Source organism: Chinchilla lanigera, unplaced genomic scaffold (assembly GCF_000276665.1).
Source record: "Chinchilla lanigera isolate Chin_1 unplaced genomic scaffold, ChiLan1.0 scaffold00072, whole genome shotgun sequence".
NCBI lineage: Eukaryota > Metazoa > Chordata > Mammalia > Rodentia > Chinchillidae > Chinchilla > Chinchilla lanigera.
In genome coordinates, this window is record NW_004955473.1 from 2,200,350 (window position 1) to 2,226,468 (window position 26,119).

The 26,119-nt window shown below is 41.3% G+C and overlaps 1 protein-coding gene across 6 annotated transcripts in view; it reads left to right on the forward strand.

The window, feature by feature from the left end:
- Window positions 1–26,119, forward strand: part of Hs6st2 (heparan sulfate 6-O-sulfotransferase 2) — a 289,394-nt gene that overhangs the window by 197,875 nt on the left and 65,400 nt on the right. For 4 of the 6 annotated variants that reach the window (XM_005401205.2, XM_005401207.2, XM_013523047.1 and 1 more), the window contains exon 3: window positions 14,283–14,315. The exons of the other annotated variants lie outside the window; for them this stretch is intronic. In XM_005401205.2, the coding sequence (XP_005401262.1) occupies window positions 14,283–14,315 (33 nt within the window). The remainder of the gene's footprint in view (window positions 1–14,282; window positions 14,316–26,119) is intronic. 6 annotated transcript variants of the gene reach the window in all.

Genomic DNA, 26,119 nt, shown 5'->3' on the forward strand with positions numbered 1-26,119 from the left:
GAGCTTTCTGATCACTGGAGGAAAGAGACAGGCCATGAGGGTATGCTTCAGTGGTATACTTGTGTGTCTGCATCTTTAGAGCTGCATGTTCATCATCATTATTTATTTCATAAATTTATGGGAGACCTTTATCCCATGAGACAGGAGCCAGTGTAGAGCACCATGGACTCTAAGCACCTCCACAACCCATTGAAGCCTCTTCTAATTTCTTGTGTGACAGAGAAAGCCGTGCTATGCTTTCTTTTATTGCCAGAGTCAGGACTGATTTCCTGTTATTTCTTACATCAAAACACCTCTAGATTTTTGCCAGGCTTGGCTCTTTTAGCCAAGTATGTTCTTCCCTGAGTCCTGTGCTGAGCCAGATGCTCTGAGTCCCATTGGTGTAAGGGGACAGTTGAACAACAACCCAGTGTACTTGCTGACTTTGCCCTTTCATCTATGAGCATGTGCAGAAGCATCCGCAGAGCTGTGGAGGAGGGGATCCTCCCCAGTCCACCCCATCCCATTTACTTTGTTTCTCCTGCTTACGAGAGCCAAATGGTCAGCATCATGATCAATAATTTGGGCTAATTGTGTGTCCTTAGTTTAATGAACTCTTCTCTGGGAGTTAAAATAAGACTGACTCCCTGGGATAAACTGGATCCCTTGTACCTCTCTGGTGGGAATATGAAATGGGGCAGCTTGTATGAAAAACAGTTTGGCAGTTTCTTAAAAAAATAAATATAATCACATCATATTACCATATAATCCTGCAGTTCTACTCTTGCCTATATACCTAAGAGAAGTGAAAACGTGTGTCCACACAAACACTTGTACATGAACCTTCATAGTAACATTAATCATGATAGTGAAAAAGTGAGCAATGCATATGTTTATCTGTGGAAGAATGGATAAAGAGAATGTCAAGTATTCATTCACTGGAATATTGTTCAGTCACAAACAAGAGTGAAGATCCATGCTACAGCATGGGTAAACCTCAAGAACTTCTTCCTGTATGAAAGAAGCCACACTAAAAAGGCCATACATTGTATGATTCCACTTACATGAACAATCCAGAATAGGCAAACCCATAGAGACCAAAGTCCGATTTGTGGTTCCCAGGTGCTGAGGGGAGGAGAAAGAGGGAATGACTGCTTCGTGGGCGCATGATTTCCTTTGGAGATGATAATGTTTTCGAACTACAGAAAGGCAGAGTTGAGCACTTGGTGACTGTACCAGTTTCCGCTGAATTGTACATTTAAAAAGTTTCCCCAAAATGTTTCATTTTATATTGCATGTATTTCACCTCATTAAAATGCACAAAGCAGAAAACACCCGAATCCTTGGCTTACAGCCTTCTCTTGAGCTCGTTTCTCTCATGAGTGTTTGTGGAATCAGGAATCCAATTCTGGGCTGTGAACTCCTGCAGAACGGAAAATGAGCTTAGCGTAACTTGTAGGGCCTTTCAGACGTCTGTCCTGTGGAGCCACTGCATTTGATGCATAGCTTTTCATACTGCTGGCCTCACTGTGAGTGGCTGGGAGGTAAGGACCCTTAACGTCTAAGTACCTAGGCATCATTCCTGGCACATGGGAGACACTCTGCAGAACATTTATTGAATGCATGGGTGAACTCATGAATGTATTCATCATACCTTTTTATCCTTCCCTGTGCCCCCCTCATAATGCTACTAATATTTTGTGCCACAGCACATGCTCAGCATGGATCTGAGGCCTTGACTAGTGAGCAGGGATGAGATTATTTGGATGCACTTTCAAAACTTGTGAATATCTATACAATGGAACATTATTTGGGCCACGAAAAGGAATGAATGCTTTGAGGGATCAGCCTTGAAAACATTATGCTTGTTAGAAAAACCCAGTCACCAAAGGTAACTATGTGATTTGATTTATTTGAAATCTCCAGACTAGGAATAAAACTACTACTGACTGAAAATAAATTAGTGGTGGTCAGGGGCTGGGAGGAATAGGGCACAGGACAGTTACAGCTGAAGTATGTGGTGCTTTTCTTTTTTTTTTTTTTTTTGAGGTGACAAAAACGTTCTAAAATGGACTGTGGTGATCATTGCACATATCTCTAAATACACTAACAACTTATACTTTAAATAGATGAGTTGTACTCTATGTGAATGATACCTTAATAAAGCTGTTGAAAACTTAGACATATGTCAGAAGAAGAAAGAACACAATTTGAAGTGAGGGCGGAGGGCCACTCTTACAATCCCAGCACACTGTTAGGCTGAGACAGGAGGATGGATCAAAAGTTTGAGCCCAGCTTGGAGAATTTAGTAAATCAGCAAAACCTTGTCTCAAAATGAAAAATAAAAGAGGATCGGTGATCCAGCTCAGCACTGGGTTTAATCCCCAGTGCAAGCAGGGGAAAAAGAACAATTTGACTCAGAGAGATGTCTTTTGGAAGAGACCTCCATCTAAACTGTAAAGTAACTGTAAACAGGTGTGTTCAGAAGGTTTCTCTGTCTTTGGAAGAGACCTCCATCTAAACTGTCTTTTGGAAGAGACCTCCATCTAAACTGTAAAGTAACTGTAAACAGGTGTGTTCAGAAGATTTCTCTAGAGAAAGTCCCCTTTCAATTGGGCTTCACTTGTAAGAGCAGTTCGTGTGAGTTTCCAGATCATTACCCACCTGATGAGGGGATGCGGGGGTGGGGGAGTAGTTTAAAGCCAGGGTGTGAAGAGCAACTGCCAGTGTCAGGTACTTGGAGACTCATTGGAAGGCACATCAGCGGGAAACCAGGATTTGATTTACAGAAACCCAGCTACTGGTGATTTCTTACCCAACTGTGGTACGCACAGCACCCTGGGCAGGCATCCTAATGATGTGCCGCTTGCGCAGTGAGCAGTTCAGCAAGTCCAGCTGCACAGAAAAGGATCCAGTCTCCTCCTCCTGGGGATTGCTCCCACTACTTCAGTGCCCATCGGCTTTCCCGAAAGCAGAGACACTGAACTGCAGCTCCAGCACCGCCCTGGTGTGGCTGGGGCATGGGCCAATGCTGACTGTGGATGTCCGCCAGACCCCTTGCCCTTAGGGGTGAAGATGTCCCCACAGCAGCATCCCAGCCAGCTGGCAGTTTGGGTACCACGATCAGTGCCTCCTTTTTTCCCAGGCAGGCAGCCTCGGCAGCCCAAGGTGGAGTGCCAGTTCCTGCGGGGGGCAGGGGACTGCAAAGCCCTCTGTAGTTACGAAGGCACCCTGTCTTCCATGGGTCCAGAGGCCGAGAGCAGTCCAAATATGTTCTTGAAATTCTGAGAAACAGGTACGAGCCAAGACTTTGTTGGATCTAGACTTGTAGAGGAGGAGTCATCCCATGATCACAACACCTGTGAAAACATGAACATATTAAAGGTCACTTATAACTTGGAGGGATCTCCTCTTATTTGCAGGCTGGCTACAGAGACATCAGGGGGCCGCATTCTGCTAGTGTGAAAAACCCATAGCCATTGCGGCCAGGTCAGCCTGCAAGTCCATTCTCTATACATTAGCTACATGACCTTGGGCCAGGTGCTTCATCTGTCTGAAGCTGGGTTTCTTTGCCTATTAAAGGAGATAGAAAAGAGCACTGGGTTAGTCTTCTTAAACAACAGAGCGCAGTTCTTCTGCCTGGATCTCCACTGCTGGCTCCCAATGGACCTTTTTACTCCCATCCCTCTAGCACAGATTGGTGTGTTCATTTTCTTAGCAAGGACCTGGTGCTTTTAAGGCTTCTAAACTAGAAGTCACGAGGTCTAAGAGATAGTTTTGGCCCTGTAATAAACTTTGTGACCCTGGTCCAAGTTCTCTTTTTTTCTCAGGAGCTATAAAGGCAGAATGTGGGCTTGATGGTCTCTAAAGGTACCTTCCAGTTTTGATAGATTTTTAAACTAAGTTCAAATTGTGAATGGCCTGGTCACTGTGCCAGAGGACTCAAGTCATTTGGAAACTATAACTCTTTCCCAAGGCAACTCTTCCCCTCTCACCACCCTGATTTCATGGGCCTTTTTGGAATGAGGTACATACTCTGCTTCGTCCTGCCCCTGCACCTTGGTTGTCATGCCCTGAACTTTCTAGATTCTGTCTATATACGATTTAATCACATTTTTCTATAGACAAGACATACAGATAGAATAGCGAGAAGCAGCCTCACCCTCACTGTTGCAGGAAGAGAGACCTGATCTGCCTGCCAACTTTTCCTTCCCTGCAGCCTCTGGCCCACCCACTGCCACCTGATTTATGTCCTAGGCGAGCGGCATAGCTGTGGTGAAGATTTACACCAGGTTTTCATCTTCAAATGAGTTACTACCTCTCTTCCTTGTGTATGCAAGTGATTGGCACTCATAGCCTCAAAGTACACCCTGGAATTCAAAATGAAAAATAGTCCCACGAGAAGCTTGAAGAGAGGCACACAAGGAAGCACTTCAGAGCCTGCAGCGTCTTCTGCAGTAACCAGGGCACCCTCCCGCTCTCAAGGGAGGTATCCTGTGCCCAGAGAGATTATATACGGTGCCACCACTTCCATCAGTGCCACGGTGGGGCATGGCACAGAGTGCAACAAGCAAGGCTGGGAGAGAGGGATATTGAATAACCCTCACCCAGTGCCTTCAATTATTAGCTGGGTGACCTTGAGCAAATCTTGTGAAACTCTTCTGGCTTCTTCTAAAATCAGAACCATCCTACCTCACGGGGTTGAAGTGAAGGTAAATTAAGCTGTGATTAGTACAACTTAGTTGCTAATGAACTTTGGTACTGACTTCCAACCACTTGGGATTTGAATTCAGACTTGACCACGTACTGTGCTAGTCTCTCTGAGCCTTAGTTTTATCATCTATATGAAGAGTATAGACTTTTATTCTGGATGAAATGAGATAGTTTTTTGAAAGTAAAGGAATCATCAAAATGTACAGGTAAATATTTAAATTTTTAAAAATTTATTGCAGAAGAAGATATGTTGCCATTACCCCCATCAGGATAATCCCCTTTGCTTCCAACATACCCCATGGTTCTTGCCACCTTCTGAAGCAGCTTTGAAAGTCTTTTTCTGTGAGTGTATTTGCACGGTGTGATAAAAATACCGTGAATGCTGCTGCCGTGTGCCTCATCCTCCTGTTTCACTAGATCTGAAACCATGTAACTTCTGACTCTTCCCCAAAGTCAAAATGGTCCTGAAAGGTAAATGTTTTTCAGCAATTCAGGACATGGAGGCAGCCACAGCAGCACAACTAAGACACTCGCAAAAGAGGACTTCCAGAACTGCTTCAGAAAGTGGGAAGAATGATGGGACAAACTGTTTGAAGTGAGAGAGAATATCTTGAGGGAGATTAATGGCAATGTGTTTTTTAGCTTAATGAAATCTTTAAAATTAAACATTCGCAATACTTCTCAATCATACCTCATCTATGCTCTCTGGCGTATCATAAGCACTTGTTAAGTACTAGCTAATGGTATGATTGTTATTGTTTGTCATTTGGCTATGATTTCCAATAATTCTCAAAAAATATCCCCTGTATTTCTTCAGACAATTTTGCAACTTACCTCACATTTTATATTCTTTTGCTGGGGAGGACAGTACTGGGGATTAAACCCAGGGGTGTGCTAACGCTGAGCTACATCTTCAGCTTTATTTATTAGACAGCATCTCACTAAATTACCCAGGCTGGCCTTGACATTTCTATCCTGCTTCAGCCTTCTAAGTAGCTGGGATTACAGGTACGTGCTATGGCACCTGGCTCATATTTCATATTCTTGAGGCAAAAGCACTGGAGATTTCTGGTTCTGGTTTGGAAATTTCAGATAAGATGTAAAACCGAGACTCCAGCAATAAAAAGAGATCAATTTTCTTTTGGGAACACAGTTTTTACATAATAATAGTGCTACCTCATCACATATAAAGATGTCCGAAGCCCACAAAACTGTTGAACTGGTCATGATTTTTCCAAAGCAGCGTATCTATCCATAGCAACAAGATATATTGAATTAGGAATATTATACCTGCCAAAGAGGAAGTACCTTTTAGCCAGGAGTCTCAAGACAAATCCCTAGACACTTGGATTTGTCACGTCGACAGAAGCTAGCAAAGAGCAAGGAGGGCAGCAGCTTAGTCTTTATCATAGATTTTTAAAAATGACGTCTTTCATCCAGATGCTTCATTTATTTGACCTCATACACTTAGAGCATTGTAAACATCTTTGGTTTTTCATCAAAATTGTTAAGTATATACAATTCTATAGGTTTTCTAATCACCTGATTTGTGCACTGTTAGGTATTATTGAAGATCACACTTTTGTTGAGAAAAATGAGACAGGCACATTGGAAGCAACTGAAGAAAAGTGGAGGCACTGAAATTTGGCAGTTGTCTAAACCCCGCCCCCTGTGCTCACTCTACTATAGGCCATTGCCTCTTTCTGTGGCCGCCATTCACTCTTCCTACTTGAGATGGCTTGAAGGAAGTTTCTGACCAAACCCAGTGGTTCTCCTCAAGCTGTGATCTCAGTAGAGACCTAAGCTCCTTGTTGAAAGCAGATGACAGATGTCTGCAGTGGGCCATTCCATGTGTCTGCACTGTCTGACCCGCTTAGTGACTCGGAAGGACAGTTCCTCAGACTATCCCAATCTTTACTGAGGTTGGGCCTAGCACTGGCCAAATCATTACTTATTAGGAACTTTTTCATTCCCTGTGATTTAAGTATGTTAAAATGTGAATGAAACACTTATATCTCATGTTGGTAACTTTACCTTCCTTGGTCTGTCAACATAAAATATTTGGGATTCAGTAAAACAGCCCATTGTGAAGCTAAATGTAAAAGGTACAGTGGAAGCCATCCTGCTGATTCGAATCAATGTAGAAATAACATTCATTGTGGACCTTCAGAGCAAAAAATCTCAAAACATGGAAATAAAATGAGATGAAATAACCCCCAACACACATTTATACTTATATTGTAGGTGAAACTTTTAAAACCCCTTAATATGACAAAAAGAAAGCCCTGTTACATGCAGAAGATTTCTAAGGTATTTTTAATTGTTTCTTCCCTTCCTAAAATAAAAAAAATGCGTATGTATCACCAAATTGAGGAAATGCAGTACTGGATCCTGTCATACAAGTACAGATTTGGAGATGTTTAGGACACACATGAAAATCACTGTCCAATTCAGTTGGTGCACTGACTCTGTCTGTGTACCTTATTTTAGAACTCCAATAGGCCACTGCATCGTGGTAGGAATGCTGCTCAGGACAAGTCAGAATTTCTTTTATGGCATTCCATTTTGTTTTGCTTTGCTTTGGTTTTTCACTGGCAGAAAACCCCTTTCACTGCTTTCTGATTGACAAATTGTCAAACAGGTGTTCTAGAAATGCTTTCAGAAAGAATGTCCTACCATAACGAAGGACAAATTACAGACAAACCCATTTCCCATGAAAACAAGAATCCCTCAGTCTCTTGATTCTTAATTAGATCAGCACTAGAGGGCACTCTCATGATGCCAAAATGGGAGCTTTTCACTAAAATCTGCTGGGTGGGGTGGGAGGGAGACAGGGAGGGGGTAGTTTGTAAGCACTGCAGACAACAGACAAAGAGCTTAGAGAAGACATCTGCAACTGAGAACAGACTGGCTCGCCAACGGATAAGAAAACACTAATTCAAAGGGCTGTTTAGCAATCTTCCTAATCAGATCCACTTTGTTCCCAAAATGTAGTTGGTGCTTTGGCAATACAGGGCCCAGGTAGCAGGCATTATTTCTCAAATGAAAAGAATGGAAGAATCACTGATTGTTAATATAAAAGCACACTTAGGCAGAAAACAAAATGTGAGAGAGAAGCCTAGGAAAATGCGTTTACAATTTAACAGCTACTGGAAAAGGACAATTTAAAATCCTTAGGGTCTTTCATGATTGTTTTTCCAGTCTTTGCAGCCCTTGCTCTTTCAATTGTTTTCAATGGCTGTGGAACTGTGTGTAGAGGAGAAGGTGCTTGTTTCGGAGAAACAGGGTTTGTATTGCGCTGTCAAGGAAAGGAACCAAGAGATATTGGTGCTTGTCTGGTCTCTGCCACTGATGTGCTCTGTGATCTGTGGCACGTCCCTGTTCTCAGGGTCTCAAGGTCAGGGAAGGATTGGATAGTTCCAGTCTCTAAAAGATCACGGAAAGACATCTCCTGACCCTCAGAGTTTATGATTGATGGCCACAGAGAAAACTTTCCATATCCGTTATTGGTAGCAGCCACTTGAGTTCTAAGGCAAACAAGATACTAGTAGGTATCTTGGGATATGGCATGACTCCATGCTCTCGATAGATATGGGAATGAAAAGATTTGCCAACCTATAGGGGTTCATCTGCCCGTGCTAGTCATTCATTTTGCTTTACAGCCTAGACCAAACATAGCCTCAGAAAGTTATCACATGAAGTCATAAATAGATTCCCTGGAATTGGCCTATTGTGTCCCAAGTTAAGCAGCTCCTAACTTATCTTGTGCGCTGGGCACTAGCTAGAGTCTCAGGCATGTCCATTTGCAGTTCCCTGGGGAACCAATGGAATGTCTGGGAACCTAATGTAAAAATTAGGCTACTGAACATGTCTTAGGGCAGTAATGACAAAGCTTTTAGAGACAAGTGCCCAAACTGCAGCCCAAAATCTGCTTATTTGTCACAAAGTGCCCACACTGATGTAAACCTAAATGCTCATCTGCTGGGCTAATTCGGGGTAATTTGGCTCCTGTGCCAACAGAGAGGGCTCTGTGTGCCCACTGTAGCACTCTTACCACAGGTTCACCACCACTGTTCTAGGGTGTCTTAGAGAAATCTAGGAGTGTTTTTGTCTAGGTCTTGGTTTATAAGAACTCAGGCTACTTAATCATCTTGTATATGTACCAGTTCCCCAAAATGAAAGTAATTTTTATGTATTGCAAACATATACTACATAAAAAAAACCAAAAAAATTAAATGAAGAACCTAAGAAAACACCCAAAAAACAAAACTCAGGCTACACTGCATGAAGATGTTCCTAACTGAGTCAAATTATAGTCTTAGAAGGTCCTCGTGAACAGAAGCCTCTGGAAAAGTATCTAGTCCAACCCCCTCCTTGTGGAGAGAGAGATAGATTGTCCCCATTTGGGAAGGGACTTGCCCAGGCTTTTATAGCTGGTTAGTGGCAGACCTAGCATGAAGACCTGCTTTTAATTTCTAGCCCAGGACTCTTTTGTTACCTTGTGCTGCATAGTATTTGTCTCTGCACCACTCACATTGACTCTACAGACTAAGCAGCCAGCAGCTATTAGATAAAGTCATCGCTAGAATAGCTCTGTGATACATAGTATGTCACTTAGGTGATGAAAATGGAGAGATGTTGGAACAAATTTTCATCCAAGATATATTCTGTCTAATTATCATAGAACTGGAGAGTGAATCAATAGGTGATCATTTTTCTGGGTCTAGAAAGGTCTGTAGTCTTAAAATGCTTTTGTGCAAAGGCAATAACAAATTAAAAACCATGTCAGCCGGTAGGGAATGGAAAGTCAAGAGGATGGGTCTGAAAACCAAGTTTAGTGTCTTGGGGGAAGGGAGACATGTGAAACAAGCAGTCAAAACAAACTCAGAGATTTCATGGTTGTGCCAAAGGCTGGGCCTCCAGGGAGTAAAGCCGGTACTTAAAGAATAAAAACTAGAAAGGATGATTTGGGATCTGTCTTCTCAGGCCAACCACAAGGAGCTCCCAGTCATGAAATATATATGGTGTCTCTTGGACTTTTCTTGCTACGGAATGAGGAACAATGCAGAGCATTCAAGCAAGAGACACCAGTTTCAGGGGGACAGCTGCCCAGTATATCAGTAAATATGGCCTCTGTGTGGCCTTGGATATGCAGGTGTCTTTGAGCACTGTCTTTGACAGGCTCCCTCTGTTCCCAGGGAAGCCAGACAGCTCAGTGACAGGGGCCTCACTGCTGTGTCCATGGCCTGCAATGGACTCACCACCATTTGGGGCTATTCTCATATTTGTTATCCCTCCTTAATAAAAATGATTATGTGTAAAATGTATTGCATCGGACTCCAGGCCTTGCAGTATCCTACAGGATTTCCATGCATGATCTCACCTAATCCGCACAGCACCTTGAGAGCCTCCCCGCGAGCTTTAGACTCCATGGCCTGCACATACACATGGTTTACAGTTGGCTTCTTCTTTGATTGGGTAGTGCCCATGTCATCTCTTTTGTGAAGTATGTTGGATCTTAGTGCAGGTACAAGCATTGTTCTTGTCCACATTTTGTAGGTGAAGAAATCAGGCTGAGAGAGTGAGACATTTTGCAGTGCCATGAAGTTAGTAAGTGCAAGTATCAGTACTAGAACACAATCTCTGTGACTCCTGGGCTTATCTCCTGGTTCCAAACCATCTGTCAGGCCCATGCATAAGCACAAGGCTGAGGTCAAGCATTTTAACATTTTGCGTGTAAAAGAAAAGACAAATAGCTTGTTTTGCCTAGGGTCTTAACAGATATTTTCCAAAACTAGTTTGAAGAGTCCTTAATCTAAGCCTTTGGAGTCACTGGACTCCTTCCCTTTTAGGAGGATCAAATTTAGTATGCAGAATATCAGGTTTTTTCTATTAGGTTGTACTATATTTGATCTTCAGAGATCAAATAAAGAATATGGCCTGAGATACAAAGGGGTGTGTGGTGAGTTACTAAGCAGCCCTATACCAGCTCAGGCAGGATGAAGGTGGAAGGGTACACTACAAAGTGTGAAGGTAGGAAATCAAAGGCACAGCAGTTCTTGGTGTGGGAGTTGGAGAGAGTGAGCGAACGAGCCCCGTGTTAGAGAGCAACAACGTTGGATGGGCCATTTGCCTGGCATCTGTGGAACGATGGTAGGCGTTTGCTTCCCACAGCGTGTATTATCTGCTACAGATTTGCAATCAGACTAAAACAGTGTTGACAAGGGGTTTTTAACAACCCTTCACAAAATCTGAGCAGCCATCTAGCCTTTATATGTAAGCGTGTGGGAACAGAGGTCTCTGCGGGTAGGCGACCATCACCAACATCCCCGGCTCTTGATAGGTGAAGAACTTGCATGAGCAGAGAGACTGATGGTGGGGGTGGGGAGGATCAAGTGTTCATCGGTTAGATTTTGGTTCTTTTTCTCGATTAAGGTTTTTTGTATAAATTTCCCATCATAAAGGACAAGCCACTCTATTGCTCTGGGCAGAATGATGTTTGGCCACATTTGAATTTGGCCATTATTATTTGGCCATGTTCTAATTAACTCATAAACTCAGGGTACTGGGGCCCTGGACTCTTTGAACTACTAGGGCCATGTTGTACTGAGAAAATCACTAGAGAGTCATGTCCTTTTAAGTAACTTAGCTCCAAAGTGGAACAGAAAGCTATTAAAAGTGGAGGGTGTTTAGAAACCAACTTGTCAACCTTCATCTCCCACAGAGAGTGGAGACAAGAATTTATCTAAGATGAAATGAATAATTGGTGAAATGAGGGCTAGAAACCAGGGATCCTGATTTTCAGACAAGGGCTTCTGGATTTTTACATCATTCTTTTTTCCCCTAAATCTTTCTGTGTTTACTTAATATTAATAGAACAGGGAATTACTTCATTTCTGAAGCTCTAAGCACTAGCCCTGAGAAGATAAATGCTAAGGGCAGGTGTCATAGTTGGAGGATCCCAAGTCTCCCCCAAATTCCCATCATTCTAGTAACGTATGCACATATCTGTTCCCTTCATTTTTTTCTTTTCCTTTCTCTATTAATTTGACACTTTCAGGCAGTTGCTGCCAGTTCAGGGATTATTCACATCTTCGTGAAACTGGCCCAGAGGAAGATTGCTCTATCATTTGTTCTCCAGCCAGTATCTGGGCCATGAACATGATAACTAGATCTCTTCTTGTCTAAGAAGGGCTATTGCTATCCCAGAATGTCACCTGGATCAACTCCTAGGAAACATAGCATCAACTAATAAGAAACACTCTTAAGATGTTGGACTACAGTTTCATGACACTGAGCTTGATTGGGAAATTTCCTATTTTTGATTCATTTCAAGGTATAAGCATAGGAATTTGATGGGCAGGAAATGGACCAGCTGAAAAGGTACCTGATTGACAATCTTTTGGAAGAACTTTCTACAAGGACAAATCCTAAATTTATAATGTTTCTTCTAATCAGAAAGAGAATTCTTTCTAACATAAAGGTTGAACCTGTACATAAGTGAAGGCATAAATAAAATAGGGAGAAATGCTTTCCTAGAATTACTGACATATGGTATATTTCTGTGGAACTGTTCCCAAGCAGATGACCTACAAGAAATTCTGCAGGATTGTAAACTCCGTGGAGGCAGGGGTTTTTGTCTGTTTTATTCACTTTTGTGTCTGAGTACCCATAACAATGCCTAGCATATAATGCATAATAAATTTTTTGAATGAAATATGATGATTAAAGGGGACTGTTTAAAGGATTCCATTTATGAACCTTCCAAAAGTTGTGTTTGTGTATGTGTGTGTGTCTATGTAAAATAAGTTTTGAAAATTAATTTATTTTCTTCTAATTGGTATTCTTTTTTTCAACCCCTTCCCCATGGCCTTCGCTTCACATCCAATGATCATCCAACTCTTTGATCGATGCATCTCTTAATATATATCTTCATGGATCCCCATCGAATATTCTACTTCTGGCTCTCTGGGTCTCCCAGGTAAGACGAGGTGCTTCCAAAAGTTTTTTTTTTTCAGTACAATCACTTGGTAAACTTTAATAGGCAACTGAGAAGTTTATCTAGAAGTAACACATCATAATAATCCCAACAGAAAATAGTTAAATTAATTGAACCAGTTCTAATACAAATTATATATATAATCATTTTTATTTCCCTTTTATTACACTATATATTTCCACTAGTACAGTGAAATAAAAATTATGACTTTAGAAAGTGCACCATATTTGACCTTGAAGTTTTCTGGGGCTAAGAATCAATATATGGCTTTATTTTCTTCTCAAAATTGTTTTCTTGTCATCATCATTGTTAGTTTTCTTTTTAATTTTTCACCCCAAATTGTGTTGTGTCACCAAAACACCAAGTGTGGTTCAAGGGCTCCTCGCTTTTCTTCACTGTTTGAGGAGTCTGAGCCAACGGGCTAGGGCAGTACACTCTACAGGACTTCTTCCTTGTGGATGGCAACATGGAACCTCGGATGGTAAATCACCTGATGGGAGTGTCTCAGTGAACAGATCTGATGCGAGGCCTCCCCTGGTATGTCAATTTTGCTTCTCATAGCACTTACATCTCCCAGCTGGTCAGCGACTCAGAAGGCAGGAAGGAGGACTAAACGACACCAGGCACTGATGAAAAAGGCATAATTTGTTCGTTTTCAAATGGTGATACAAGGGCTCTGTGGTTAGCCATGCTATCAAAGCACTCTCTTAACTCCCCTCTAAATCCCACCCATAAAGTTGGTGCAAAGAAATATTTCCCCAAAGAAAATGCACAGGGCATATAACCCACATTTGGTATAAAAGTGTTAACTACTGCATAATATCCTTTCTTCTGGTGCAGTGAGACACAGAAAGGTAACCATGCTCATTTGAATACTCAAGTGAGCAACTGATCTGTGCACAACTTCACACTCTGTTAACAGCAGAAATTCATGCAGTAGACAGTGTTTTCTGACTCTTAAGACGTATATTATGAGGAGAAGTAAGCAAGTATTTTGAAAGGAAGGACATTGTTTGCTTTGATGGATGTGTTGTGTTTGGGTGGAAGGGGCTAGGGAGGTGATTTATGTCCCTCTGAGTCGTTCGAATTTTCCACCTTTCTGAAAAGCATCAGCAAAGTCTAATCATTCTTTTCCTTTTATTGGTGTTTCATATATTCCTGATAATATGAAAAGTCCTTGCAAATTCCTCCTTGGTCCTTTCAATGGGGCATTTCTGGTTTAGCGATGCTACAGGGCTGGGCTTGGTTCAGTTTTTGGTTCATTGGCTTTTGTTTTTTTGCTGAGATTGGCATTGCTCTCTGTGAAAGGGACTAGAGTTAGCATGAGTGAGTGGTAGATCCATCATTCCCAGCCCATACCCCTCCAGAGGGCTGGCGCTCAGTGCTACCCTGCTCCTTTCAGCCCTTTGATTCGGAATTTCCCTGTGGCTTGAGAAGAGCTAATGGGGATCAAAGTGGGAAGCCATGTGAGGTATTTCCTCACAGTTTGAGAAGCTGGGAAAACACACTACCCAAACAAACTGAATTCTTTTTGTTATTTTAACTCTTGCCAAGCTCTTGCTAGCAACTGGTTTTACTATTCCTTTAACAGGTGGAGGATTTTTCAGATTCTAGATGCAGCAAGGTAAGTAACAATGCATTTTTAGTTTAACTGAGCTCAAGGAAGCTAGAATGCATAGGTTTTGTAGTTGCCTGTCAGGTTAATTTCAATACAAAAAAAAATTAGACGCTTGCACAGATTCTTACCAAGGGTCTATTTGAGTTTAAAACAGCATGTAGTGTCAGGTGTGAAAGCTAATCTTTTTCAGAAGTAGGGTGAATGTCCAGGGCCACCCCCTAGAAAGTATGTCATTGAGTTACTAGCTCCTTTTTGCTAGAATTAGATGGTATAGTGGAGTATGTAGTTAAGCCCCAAACTGTTCTTCACAGTGCTTCAAGCATGCCTGCCTGTCCCTAGGCCGGGTTAAGAACCAGAACAACCAGATCAGCATTGCCATGAAGGAAAAAAATCCATTCTTTGAAAATATCAGGGCTTCCAAAGTATGCAAATATGTACATTTGCAAGGTAGAGTGATCCCGTAGGTCAGGGACCTTATTACATGAGTCTTGCAGAAGAACAAATTGAAGCAAGCACAGGAAAGCTTCTCTCTGTGCGGGACAGGGGACACTGTGCATGCTCCAGGAAAGTGCCCGCTGTTGCCATGGGCTGTGTCATTATATTGCCATGAGCGCTACAGAGGCAAGTGAGAATTATAAGCCATTTTGTAACGGTGTGCTCTAGTTGCTTGGGCACATTTGTTTCTAAAGTCACGGTGATCACTAGTACTGTATTTGGTCTATGGCAGGTTTATTGAGCCCATAAATATTTACCTGTGCCTCTGCTTTCTCTTCCTATCCGCCTGTATCTCGCTCTGTGCCCCCTGACCAAATAGGAAAGGGAGGGCAAAGGCTAGCTTTGGCATTCCTCCACAAAGACAGATGCCATTAAAGTAGACTAGCTGAGACACCTTGAAGGATATCCTAGACTAGCTTTAAGTAGCGGGGCTCCCCTATTCTCATTAGGTGCAGGGTGGACACATTGGCTAGCTGAGAAGAGCAAATTCAGTGTTTTAGAGTTGGGGTATAAGTCTTTGAGATAAAAGGTATAGATTCCTAATCACTTAAAATCAATAGATGAGGGCATTTAAAGAGCATACATTGGATGTTTCTTGATGGCATGGACACTAGGTTCTACTACTATTTAGTGGGCTGACTTTGATCAACTCCTGATATCACTGTGAGCCCTGATTTCCTCATGTGTAAATTAAAATGGAGTAGATGACCAGTAGAGAATAATCAGTAACATGGAGACTGTTATCCCTATTATTGTTTACATAGGGGAAGCTTTGAGAATTTTGCTTTCTTTTTGCTTTAAAATTTACTAGTGTATATAATAGCACCATCTCTCTATAACAGTTTTGCTCTATAGCAAAATAAATCTGGAATACTGTTTTTTCTTACCATGGTGCTGATGGGTTGGACTAGAAGATAATATCAGAACAACTTATGCCTGGTCTAAGTGAGGGAAGAGTACAGATGGTTAATACCTGGTTTGTGAGAAAAAAGAGTGGAGTACAGATGGGAGGGAAACAGCTTTGGTGAATATTAATGGAGCCATTTTTTAATTCTAGTGGACTGAATTATATATGAAAACTACTGCAAGGCTAGCATATTTTTCAACCACTAGTAAAATAATACAGTAACAATTCATTTGGTAATCCCCATTGTATATGCACTTTTATAAATGTACAAGATTGTGATAATCTCTGCCTCATAATTAACAATTTGTATAAGTACTTGCTGTTATTCAGTTGTCTGAATGGATTTTTGTAATCCAGAGAAAGAAAGGGACAATCAGTGGAAACCATCCCAAATGCCTAGTATTATTGCAGCACACATGCACAATTAACAGTGATAATAATTGCTTCAGCTCAGAACCTCATTTGCTTTTCTATAGACAGCAAAAACCTGATTAATTGCCGAGGTTTTATCACTCTCTGTCTCTCTCTCTCTCTCTTTCCAATAGCCAACTGTAACTTATAAGGTCTGCAGTTGGTTGTAAGCAAATTATTTGGATGGCTTTGCAGTGTATCATTTTGTAATGGAGTTTTCAAGTTTCTGTTTAAGTTAGTAATCATTGCCTTGGAGAGCCAAAGACTATTTTCATAGTATGTTAATGATAGGCCTCCATAAATTTAATGAATAAAAGGATGCCAACATGCTCACCAGATCTGCTGCTAAAGTTATATTCTCCATATTCCATATGTTTAAAATTGTTAGATCTGCATACAAGAATCAGAAAGTCAAGACTAAAATGGTCCTCTAAGATCACCTTACAAAATTCTCTCATTTTTTAGATGAGTTTGATTCATAGTAATTTGAATCTCAGTAACAACCACCAAATCAATGGCACCACACTTAAAAAAAAAATCTATTTCAAACCATTGGGAACAATTGTAGTGAATAATTTCAATTATAACTGGTCCTTTGGAAGCATATGACTTCAATTTATTTTCCAAAGAGCTGAATCAGAATTCTTTAAATATACCAAATATACCCTTATAAAGTTTGTAAATATCCCAGAATGTAGACAGTGTATGTATGAAAGGAGTTGTATTGTACAAAGTATGAGGTAATAAGAGACCTCAACTAATACCAGCGCTCTTCACCTTATGCATAGATTATCTAACTGGCATCAGTCAGCATAACAGTACAATATTACCTTAGGGACTGAGAACACGAGCTTTCAGATTCAAATGGATCTTCTGTCCAATCCCAGCACTGCCACTTTCTAGCAGTGTGACGTTGGGTAATTCATTTAACCTCTGTTGGCTTCAGGTAGTTTTCTCACTTGTAAAATGTAGGCACTTTATAGAGTTTCTTTGTTTTTTTTTTGTACCAGGAATCGAACGCAGGACCTTGTCCTTGCCAGGCAGGAACTTATGCTGCTGAGCTATATCCCTGGGCCAACTTTATAGAGTTGTTGTGAGGATTGAAGTGATCCATAACAGTCATCCATAACAGCAGCTTAGCACTGTTCCTGGCACATAGGAGAGTCAATAAATTATGACGTTCACTGACTGGCACACCCAGTACCAGCCTCATTCCATACTCATATTTAATCTTATGGTGGCTTGAGGTCTCTGCATATACACCTGTACACATCCGCCTGTGTTCACACAGAATCCACAAGAATGGCATCATGAAGACTTCTTTCCCAAAGTTTATCTGTGACTACCATTTTCCAAAGCCTAAGGGCCGTTTCTTTGACCTTGGTCTTCTAAACCTCTTTGGAGATTTTGGCATGTTGGCACATCTTCTCTTGCTTGAAAATATTTATAATTTATCTTGGTGTTTTCTTAGTATTCATTGGGTTTTCTTTGTTGAGATCTCTTTTATACACACATACGCACACACACACATACAGCTTTTCCCTCCCCCTTATACCTTTAAATGAAGCAATTCCCAAGGTTCTGTCATTGATCTGCTTCTTGTCTCTTGCTATGTTGTCTCCCTGTGTAACTTCATCTCCTCACATAGCTTCACCTTTAACCTCTACACTAATGATTCCCAATTTGACCTTGCCAATCCTTAACTCATTCCGGAGCTCCGGGCTAACTCCAATTTCCAGTTGCCTGCTGAGAATCTCCAGGGCAGGATATCCTAGGAGGCTAAAAGTGTAGTCTGGCTTTTGTCATCACCTCAGGAATGCAGATGGAGGAATCTAGCTTCAGAACTATTAAGAACTGAAAACAAGGGAGCAGTGAAGGACATTAGCCTGAGCAGAAGTAAAAGTGGTCTGAGTTAGCAAAGTGCTTCACAATAATCTTTCCAGGGAAAGCCTGACAGGTAAACTGAATTTGTCTTGTTATGATCTAAAGGTTTAAATACCAACTGGAACTTGAAGAAGTGTATATTTTCTAGGGAGATGGGAACAGCTGTCCTAATGAAAATTGAATTCAATTTTTAGGTATTGGAAGGTCAGCATGTTTGGAAGGAATGCTCATTAAAGTCATCTTTCTTGGGACGCTTACAGTTAATATTTCCGTGTTTTGTTATGGAAATCCATGTGTCAGAGGGACAGATGATGTATTCATCCTGAGGGATGAGCGTGTGAGGATTTTGGGAGCATGTGCATGCATAGACACACACTCATGTGCTGGGTCAGGTGTGACCGAGATTTTGAGTGTGTGTAAATAATTCTTTCAAGAGGTGGATGGATTTTTTTTCTTTCATTCATTCTGCAAATGTTTACTGACAATGCCAGGCTCTCTGTGGAGGAATGAGACTGTGCATGTAGAACATACAAGATCTCTGTCCTGAAGTGCCTAATACATTTTTCTTTAGTAACATGCACGTACATTGAGAGATTAGTTTTGTCTACACGTATCTGCAGCATGTGACAAATTGTTCAGTGACTATAACTTTGCCCACAGTCTTAAAGATCAAAGAGGAGCTTAAAGGAATAGGACAGTGCTAAAGTGGGAAAGGAATGTGCATAAATTCAAATTAGTAATTGATTACTTCCTTTAAATTTAGTAAATATTGAATTGCTTTGGGGTTTTACATTTTCAGTTCACTTGTCAGTGTTTCAGGCTAGAGAAAGAATTATGATGCTTAACCCTAAAACTTAATTAGAGCAAAGGGATAAACAAATTATGGTTAGTGTGTGTACTGTCGTTAGGAGAATTAGTTGTAAATGAGCTATTTCTAGGGAAACTATAAACCCAAGGCTGATATCTTTAGTAGAGTACAATATCCCATTTGCAGAAGGATGATCCCATTTTCCACCCTCCTGAAATTAAGTATATTCACCTCAAGTTCAGCTACTACCCTATGGGCTGTTTGAAGGCCATTGTACCCTCGCAATAGGAATTATCTAATCAGGGGGAGTTCCTGGTCATCATGGTGTGCCTCATCCTTCCCTTCAGAAATGAGGCACAGCTGTTTATTTGCAAGTCTTAATTACAAGTGTTCTTGGTCCCGCTGTTAATTTCAGTCTCCTTTGTAGGTACTTTCAGATCTCTAGGAGTCCTCATTGTACTGGTAAATCTAGAGATCTCCCTAGGTGTCCCAGGGCTCCTCCTGTGGCTGTGTAGATAGTCCTCCCACCCTTTTCCACTATGCTAGAACTTCCTTCAAATTTCACACACCACAAGGCTGCTCATACTAATGATGCACACATTGGCCAGTCCTTTCATTTCCTTTGTCTTAAATGTGTTATTGACATTGCTGAGATAGAGACAGTCTCTTATTCTCACCTGAAGTCAGAATAATAAAAAACACCCTTGAATATGGAGTCTTGAATGTTTTCTCAATTTCCAACAACCGTAGTCTAATTTATTTTATCTCAGATTTATTCTTCACTATGCATTTCTTGAGCATTTCAGGCCCATTCTGGGCATAGAAGACAATAAGGTAGACAGTTTCCCTGTTTCTGCATTTCTTAAGAGGCCTGGGTATGTGTGGAAGGAGGTGTCAAAGGGACATTAAAAATGACAAGTATACAAGTAAATGGACACGATAAGCCTAGAGAGGGATAAATGTCTTGGTGGAAAGTAACTAGATACAGAGAATGATCCGATGGGCGGGGGGTGATCTGGGAGGTGAACCTTGCTGTTTGCTTTTGCTGGTTTTCCACAGACTTCATTTACAGTTTGGGCCCTTCTGTTTCCTCTATTTCATGCTTTCCTGGGTTCAGTACCAAATCTAATTTTGCTGCCTCTGGCCGCTCTGTCATTAGGACCATCTCCTCTTAGCTACTCTCGCAGCATAACTCAACAGATTCCTTTGTCAAATTCAGTTCCATGCTTTTCTTGTCCTTTTTAATGCTAGAATTTGGCAGATTTGCTCCTTTTCCTATTGTAGAATTTAAATGGACCTGCTAATCCCATAGGGATATTTCACTCGATTACTGAGAGCACTTTTGTCACTCAAGGCAAATTACCTGCTGGAAGGAAAATCCAAGCATTCAATGTCAATAAATGTTTGGCTTGCCTGTTTCTAAAGGGAAAAACCTTGGATGAGGAGTCGGAAACCACAAGCTACGGCTTTAACTGCTATCAACGAGTGAGCGATACGAACTTGGACATTCCCTTCCTCTCTTCAAGCCCATTTCTTCATCGATAAAACCAACGCTCAAAGTCCACTATCACAAAGGTTCTTCTAGCTTCTAAGTGGTACAATTATCTATTTCTAGAGACATGGGCCAAATTCCTTTTCCAACATTCTATTTAGTTTTGTGAAGTGGATATGTAGAAACATTGTCCAGTGTATCACAACTGCTTAGATTAAACATGCGTTTTCCGGCAAAAGCCAGCTTTATAATTCTTGTAGATGTCACAAGAAGTTAAAACATTTTTTTAACCTCCGCCAACTAGCACAACAATTCCACACCACAAATGCTACTGTCAACTTCTTTCTTAAAAACAAATATCTGAACGTTCACTATTTCTTTAGCTTGGCCACAGGGAACCTTCAAAAAGAACTAAACAGCACACCAGTAGGAGGAAAGAAGGCATACAAAGTCAGTTTTAAAATTATGTGGTACAGGCATTGTGTGCTAGTGAGCTAGGTGCCGACGGGCTTGGTTTTACCAGACCACTCAAGACTTTTCAGCCAGCCTTACGTTAGCTTCTTTGATACCCAGTTGAAGCTCAGTTAACAACTGAGGTTGGAGTTAGAAAGCTTCCCTGACCCCCACTTACCCCACAGCTTCCCACATCTGTCCTACTGAGCTTCATGGGAGAAGATGGGGAAGCAGGCAGCTAGGTTTTGGAGAAGGTAGAACAGAAAGGTGAAATATTAAAACTGTCTGTGCATTTTCTTTCATTACAAATTCTATGTTGTCCCTCACCAGTTCCTTTATTATTCAGATAGTTGGCCATATTCTAAGCATAAAAGTCAGCTCCACAACTAGATTTTGGGAAGGCAGTCTTTTAAAAATGCAGAGAAAAGCTGACAATCTTCTTGTGTTGAAAGGAGTCTCTAGAAAGGAGAGCCAAGAGGGTTTGAAAATTCAAAGGAATGTATCCCCCATTCATGGTTACAGCGGATCTTGCTATGAAAGAAGAGTGGCCTTTGGGAAGAGAAGTGTGGAAAATAACACAGGGAATTCCCATAGGATTCTTAATTTAAAAGACTTGTTTAAGTGTCTGCAGGTGAGAAACAGGTATGCCCCATGACAATAACTTCTCTAGGCACACACAGCTGATTAGTAACAGGTGCAGTGCAAGTACCCCAGTCAACTGGATCTTACCGGGTATCTTGATTTGTAATTAACTGTACTCGTGATATTGTTCTTGCTTGTTTACTTGCTTGTCCTGTTTATAGTTCTTGATGCCAGCACTTGTAATTCATTATAGTCAAAGAACTTCATCAAACAAAGAGAGATAAATCCCTTAGGAATTCTGTTCTGGGACCTTAGGAAGGTCTGGGGCCAGCTAACAGATTGTGCATGGTCACATAGAAGGGAGAGGTTAGATTGAGAATGCAGCCTGAAACTTAAAACTTCGTTGAAATAAACAAAGAAAGGGAAGATTGTCGCTGTAAATTTGGTGTCTATAGCTAAAGGAAGACATAATCCCTTTAATGTTCATTTTTTTCTGCTGAGGATCGAACCCATGGCCTTGCACATGCTAGGCAAGTGCAACATCCATTCTTAATAAAATTGTAGCCCGTTCTCTGTCAAAAATTTAAATACCTCTGTTTTAAGCTTTCAGTGCTTTGAACCTTTGTCCGTGCACATTTATAACTTTTGCTTTGTCTTTTTATTTCACTACTTTAGATGGTTATTTTTTTTCACCTAGGATGTTTTCCATTAGTTTGGTCTCACTGTCTTATCCAGAGCATTCATAGCATAGCTATATATCATAGGAGATCTTATACCTACATGAAACAGGGACTACTTTTTCATGAGTTAAAAAATATCAGATTATTTCTGTTCCCTTTTCAGAGTGGAAATATTTCCTACTTGGCACCCTTCTTCGTGATCTTAAAATTGCACCTAAAGGGAAAAAATGACTGTTAGCTTGGCCCCATGGGGCTTCCTGTGCCTTCGTATTTGTTGTCCTACTACAGAGTGGGCTCCATTGATTTTTCCAGACAGCTCAGTCTCCCCTTATCAGCCTGACACTGTGATTGTAGGGAGGCTTCTTCAAGGCCTTGTGTGGTTTGAGAACCTTTCAGCCCTCCTCATTTGGGTTATATGCTAGAAGCCACCTGTAAATAGCACTTCCCAGCATACTAGTCTTCCCATGGTTTTCCAATTTCTGCCTTGATGTCTACTCTCCATAGGATATAGTTTACCTTCTCCTGGGAGGTTTTGTTCATTTGTGAGGCGACCTGAAAGAAGATTCCTCATGTACCTCTGTGGAATGTCAGAGCCATATTAAACTGGCATGAATGGGCCACAAAATGGCCTTTACTGATTGCTTCTGTATTAAAATGTAAGTGACATGAGAGTATAATACAAGGAGCCTGTACGTTCTTGCTCACATTTTTAATATGAATTAATTTGACAGTGTCACACATGATGCCAGAGGCAAAATAAAGAGTTTCCTAAGCCCATCACAGATCATTTGCATGGAAAGGAATAAAAGTTGTGTAGGGGAGGGTTGAGCAGTGTTATTGCTTCAGGCAGGAGCCATTTTCTGACTCACAAACACCTTTTAGATGGTAGCCTACCTACCTCTGAACCTGTGTGGGGAAGAGTGCTCACTGTCATATTATTTTGCTTGAATAACCTTTTCTGTCTAATTAATGAGAATTAATCAGCTTTTGATTACATAAGAAAGAGAGGTTCTCAGAAATTCACAAGGAATGAAATAAACAGCCTCAAAAGCTAATTAGTTATCATGATAAATGTGGAAATCTTTTATGAGAAAATAAAATAGGATAAGAGGATAGGAGTGTAAGATTCTCTGAAAGCCACATTGGCATATTATTAAAGAGCCATGTGAATTAATACTCGTGGATCTTGAAGACTCTTGTAAAACCATCTGCCAGAAGAGTTCAATAAGCCACATTTATTTATCTCTATATGAGCAGAGTCAGTATCTCCTTTACAATGTTCATGAAATATTTGTAAATAAAATACTGCTCTTCTGGTTGATTTTAAATTTATCTCAGGTGAACTATAGCTGACCACAAGTACTGGAGCATTGTATTTCTAATCTGAGTGTAGACAACAGATTGGAAGAAATATCCACCACAGTTGATGCACTCATTCCCCTTCTCATATAAATCCCAAGAGAGCAGAAAGTGACAAGTCACATTCTACAGGATTGGTTAAATCTCCTGGAGAGTATTTTTCTCTATTGTGATTTTTCAAGTTAAAGAGATTTTTGGTATGTAATGCCCAATAGATTACAGGGTTGGTTTTGAAAGCAGGGGTGAGAAAGTAAGCATTTTTTCTCTTTCACTTATCAACAAGTTACACAGGAAGTTATGGATCAAATTAAAATTGGATTCTTGATTTGCCACAGGGGCTACATGCAGCATTTTAAGTATCCATGGTCTGGGTCAATTTGAGAGTATGGGAGCTACCATGAAAAGTAAATTAGGAAACTCGCCCTGAGATAGTTCCTAATAATCCCACAGGTGAAGGCAACATTTGTGTAGTAATGTAAGTTTTGAGTGTGACCTTTTTAGCAAAAGGAGATGTTGCCAAAGCATGACCAAAGCTTGAAGTTGAGGCAATGCAGTAAAATAGTAGGGGTCTACTAAATATTTGTGTTTTGAGCATGTGATTGTGATGGTATGGTAAACAAGTCGGATACATGCCAAGCTAAACTAATATCCCATTCAATGGGGGTGGGGGTGGGGGTAGGGACAGGGCCAGAAATGCAAAGCTGGAGAGAGACAAAGTAGCAAGAAGCTGAGTCAGACATGGACAGAGACCAAGAACTGAAGATCAGCCAACTTAGATCTACATTCCAACTCTGTTACTGAATTTATTGAGAGACTGTGGTCAGATTACTTCCACAGAACCGTGGTTTCTGTGTCTGTATAATGAAGGGATCTACTAGACAATGACTCTATAGAACTTCCCAACTCTCTAATTCTACTTGTGGGTGCTAGGAAAATGAAAGGTAGGTAGGTTGAAAATATATACAGGTGGGCATGCATACAGACAGAAGGAAGCCACATATGTGCATATGGTAGGTTTATAAAACAGAACAAGATCAAAATTATGTTGGGCCAGTTGACTGTCAGTCACAAAGAGCCCCAGCAGACCCACAAGATCGTCCCATCTCTTTGGATATTGCCACAGAGAACTGAAGAATTGGCAGCTGTCCATTGCCTGGCACTGATTCTGCTTCCTGGGTGAGTGGGGAGATCAGCACTGAGTCCGTCTGCCTGGCTTGGCCAACTTTCCTCCTTTCACAAGCTCAGCAGTATAGTTGTGTGAGGATCTTCAGATGACCTCTGATGGCCAAATGAAGAAGTCAGGCTTTGTCCATGCAACCGTTATCCTGCTTCCTCCAACACAACCTCCCTTTGAGGAGGGAGAAGCGGAAAGTGCCTACTCTTAACCCTTGAGGGCAAGGAAGCTTGAACTACCTACTTTATCTGCCTCCATACTTGCTTGTCTGTAAAGTTGTGTAAATAATTTTGAGCACACTCTGTTCCCCAGGCTTTCACAGTTTAGCACTCAACTTGTGTGAGCCTCGTTTGCGGAGTCATAGAACTTCTGAGAGTAGTTAGTACTTGCAAAGCTTCCAGCCAGCAAACGACTTTAGCAAGAAGCTAACAGTGTACTCAGTGGACAGACTGAGGGGGCGGGGCAAAAAGAGGTTTTTAAAACTGGTTTTGGTATCTGGTTTATTTCACCTTAATTGGGTTTTGTGATCAATAAAATACTGTGGTTTTCTTGCTTTGATTGCTTATAATTTACCATCCCTTCCCAAAGTAATACCCAAGAGTTTATCCTGAGTACACTTGGACTGCTAGTAGGTCCCCCCTTCCATAAAAATTTGACTAGAGGTTGCTCTCCAGAGAAAGTTCTGTGGTATCTGAGGCTCCATTTTGAATCTATCCAGCTCTTCCCATTCTGATCTTAGATGAGTCTATGAAAAGCAACACCATCAAAAATGTGTTTCCTCAGTGAAAGTCAGGTCATTCGAGTAACAGAATCTATATTGTATCATCACTATAGTACTTTCTGAAGTGGCTTTGCCTTCACTGGAAGCCTCATTTTTCAGTCCAACTGGGCCCTGAGAATAAAGGGCAAGGTGATCATGTTGTGGGAGGAGGAGGAGGAGGAGGAGGAGGAGGAAGAGGGTAGGCTGGCTGCAGCCAGGCACGCTCTTCTGCCAGGTGGCCTGTGGCGTTAGATTAGTCACGCAGAGCCTGTGTGAAGAGGCTGCTGGGAGGCAGGAGAGCTCAGCTTCCTTATGCATCTCCAGCTTAACCTCTCCCCTGGCCTCAGACCCCTATAAGCAAGGTGCTGCTCCTGAGCTCCCATGGCACATTGCACTGCTATCTCAAACTTCATCTGTCCTAAACTATTTCTTGACTGCCCCAAAACTTGTTCCCCTTAAAGACTTTCTCATCTCAGTAAATGGCAATTCTGCCTTTCCAGTTACTCAGGTGAAAATCCTCACTGTTCTTTTGCTCTCCCAGACCATACCTAAACCATTAGTACATTCTGTCTACTCTGACTTCATCTTATGTCCAAAATATGGCTGCCTCTCAACATTACCTCTGCCATCATTCCTTATGTGGGTTACTGTAAAAGCCTCCTCGCTGGCTCCCCTGGACCACCACTGGCCCCTAGTCTTTTATCCAGCCCGCTACCACAGTGATGATGCTTTAAAATTATCAGTTCACATCTTATCGTGCTTTTGTTGTAAACCCCGCAATCATCTCCCATCTCCTCAGAATACA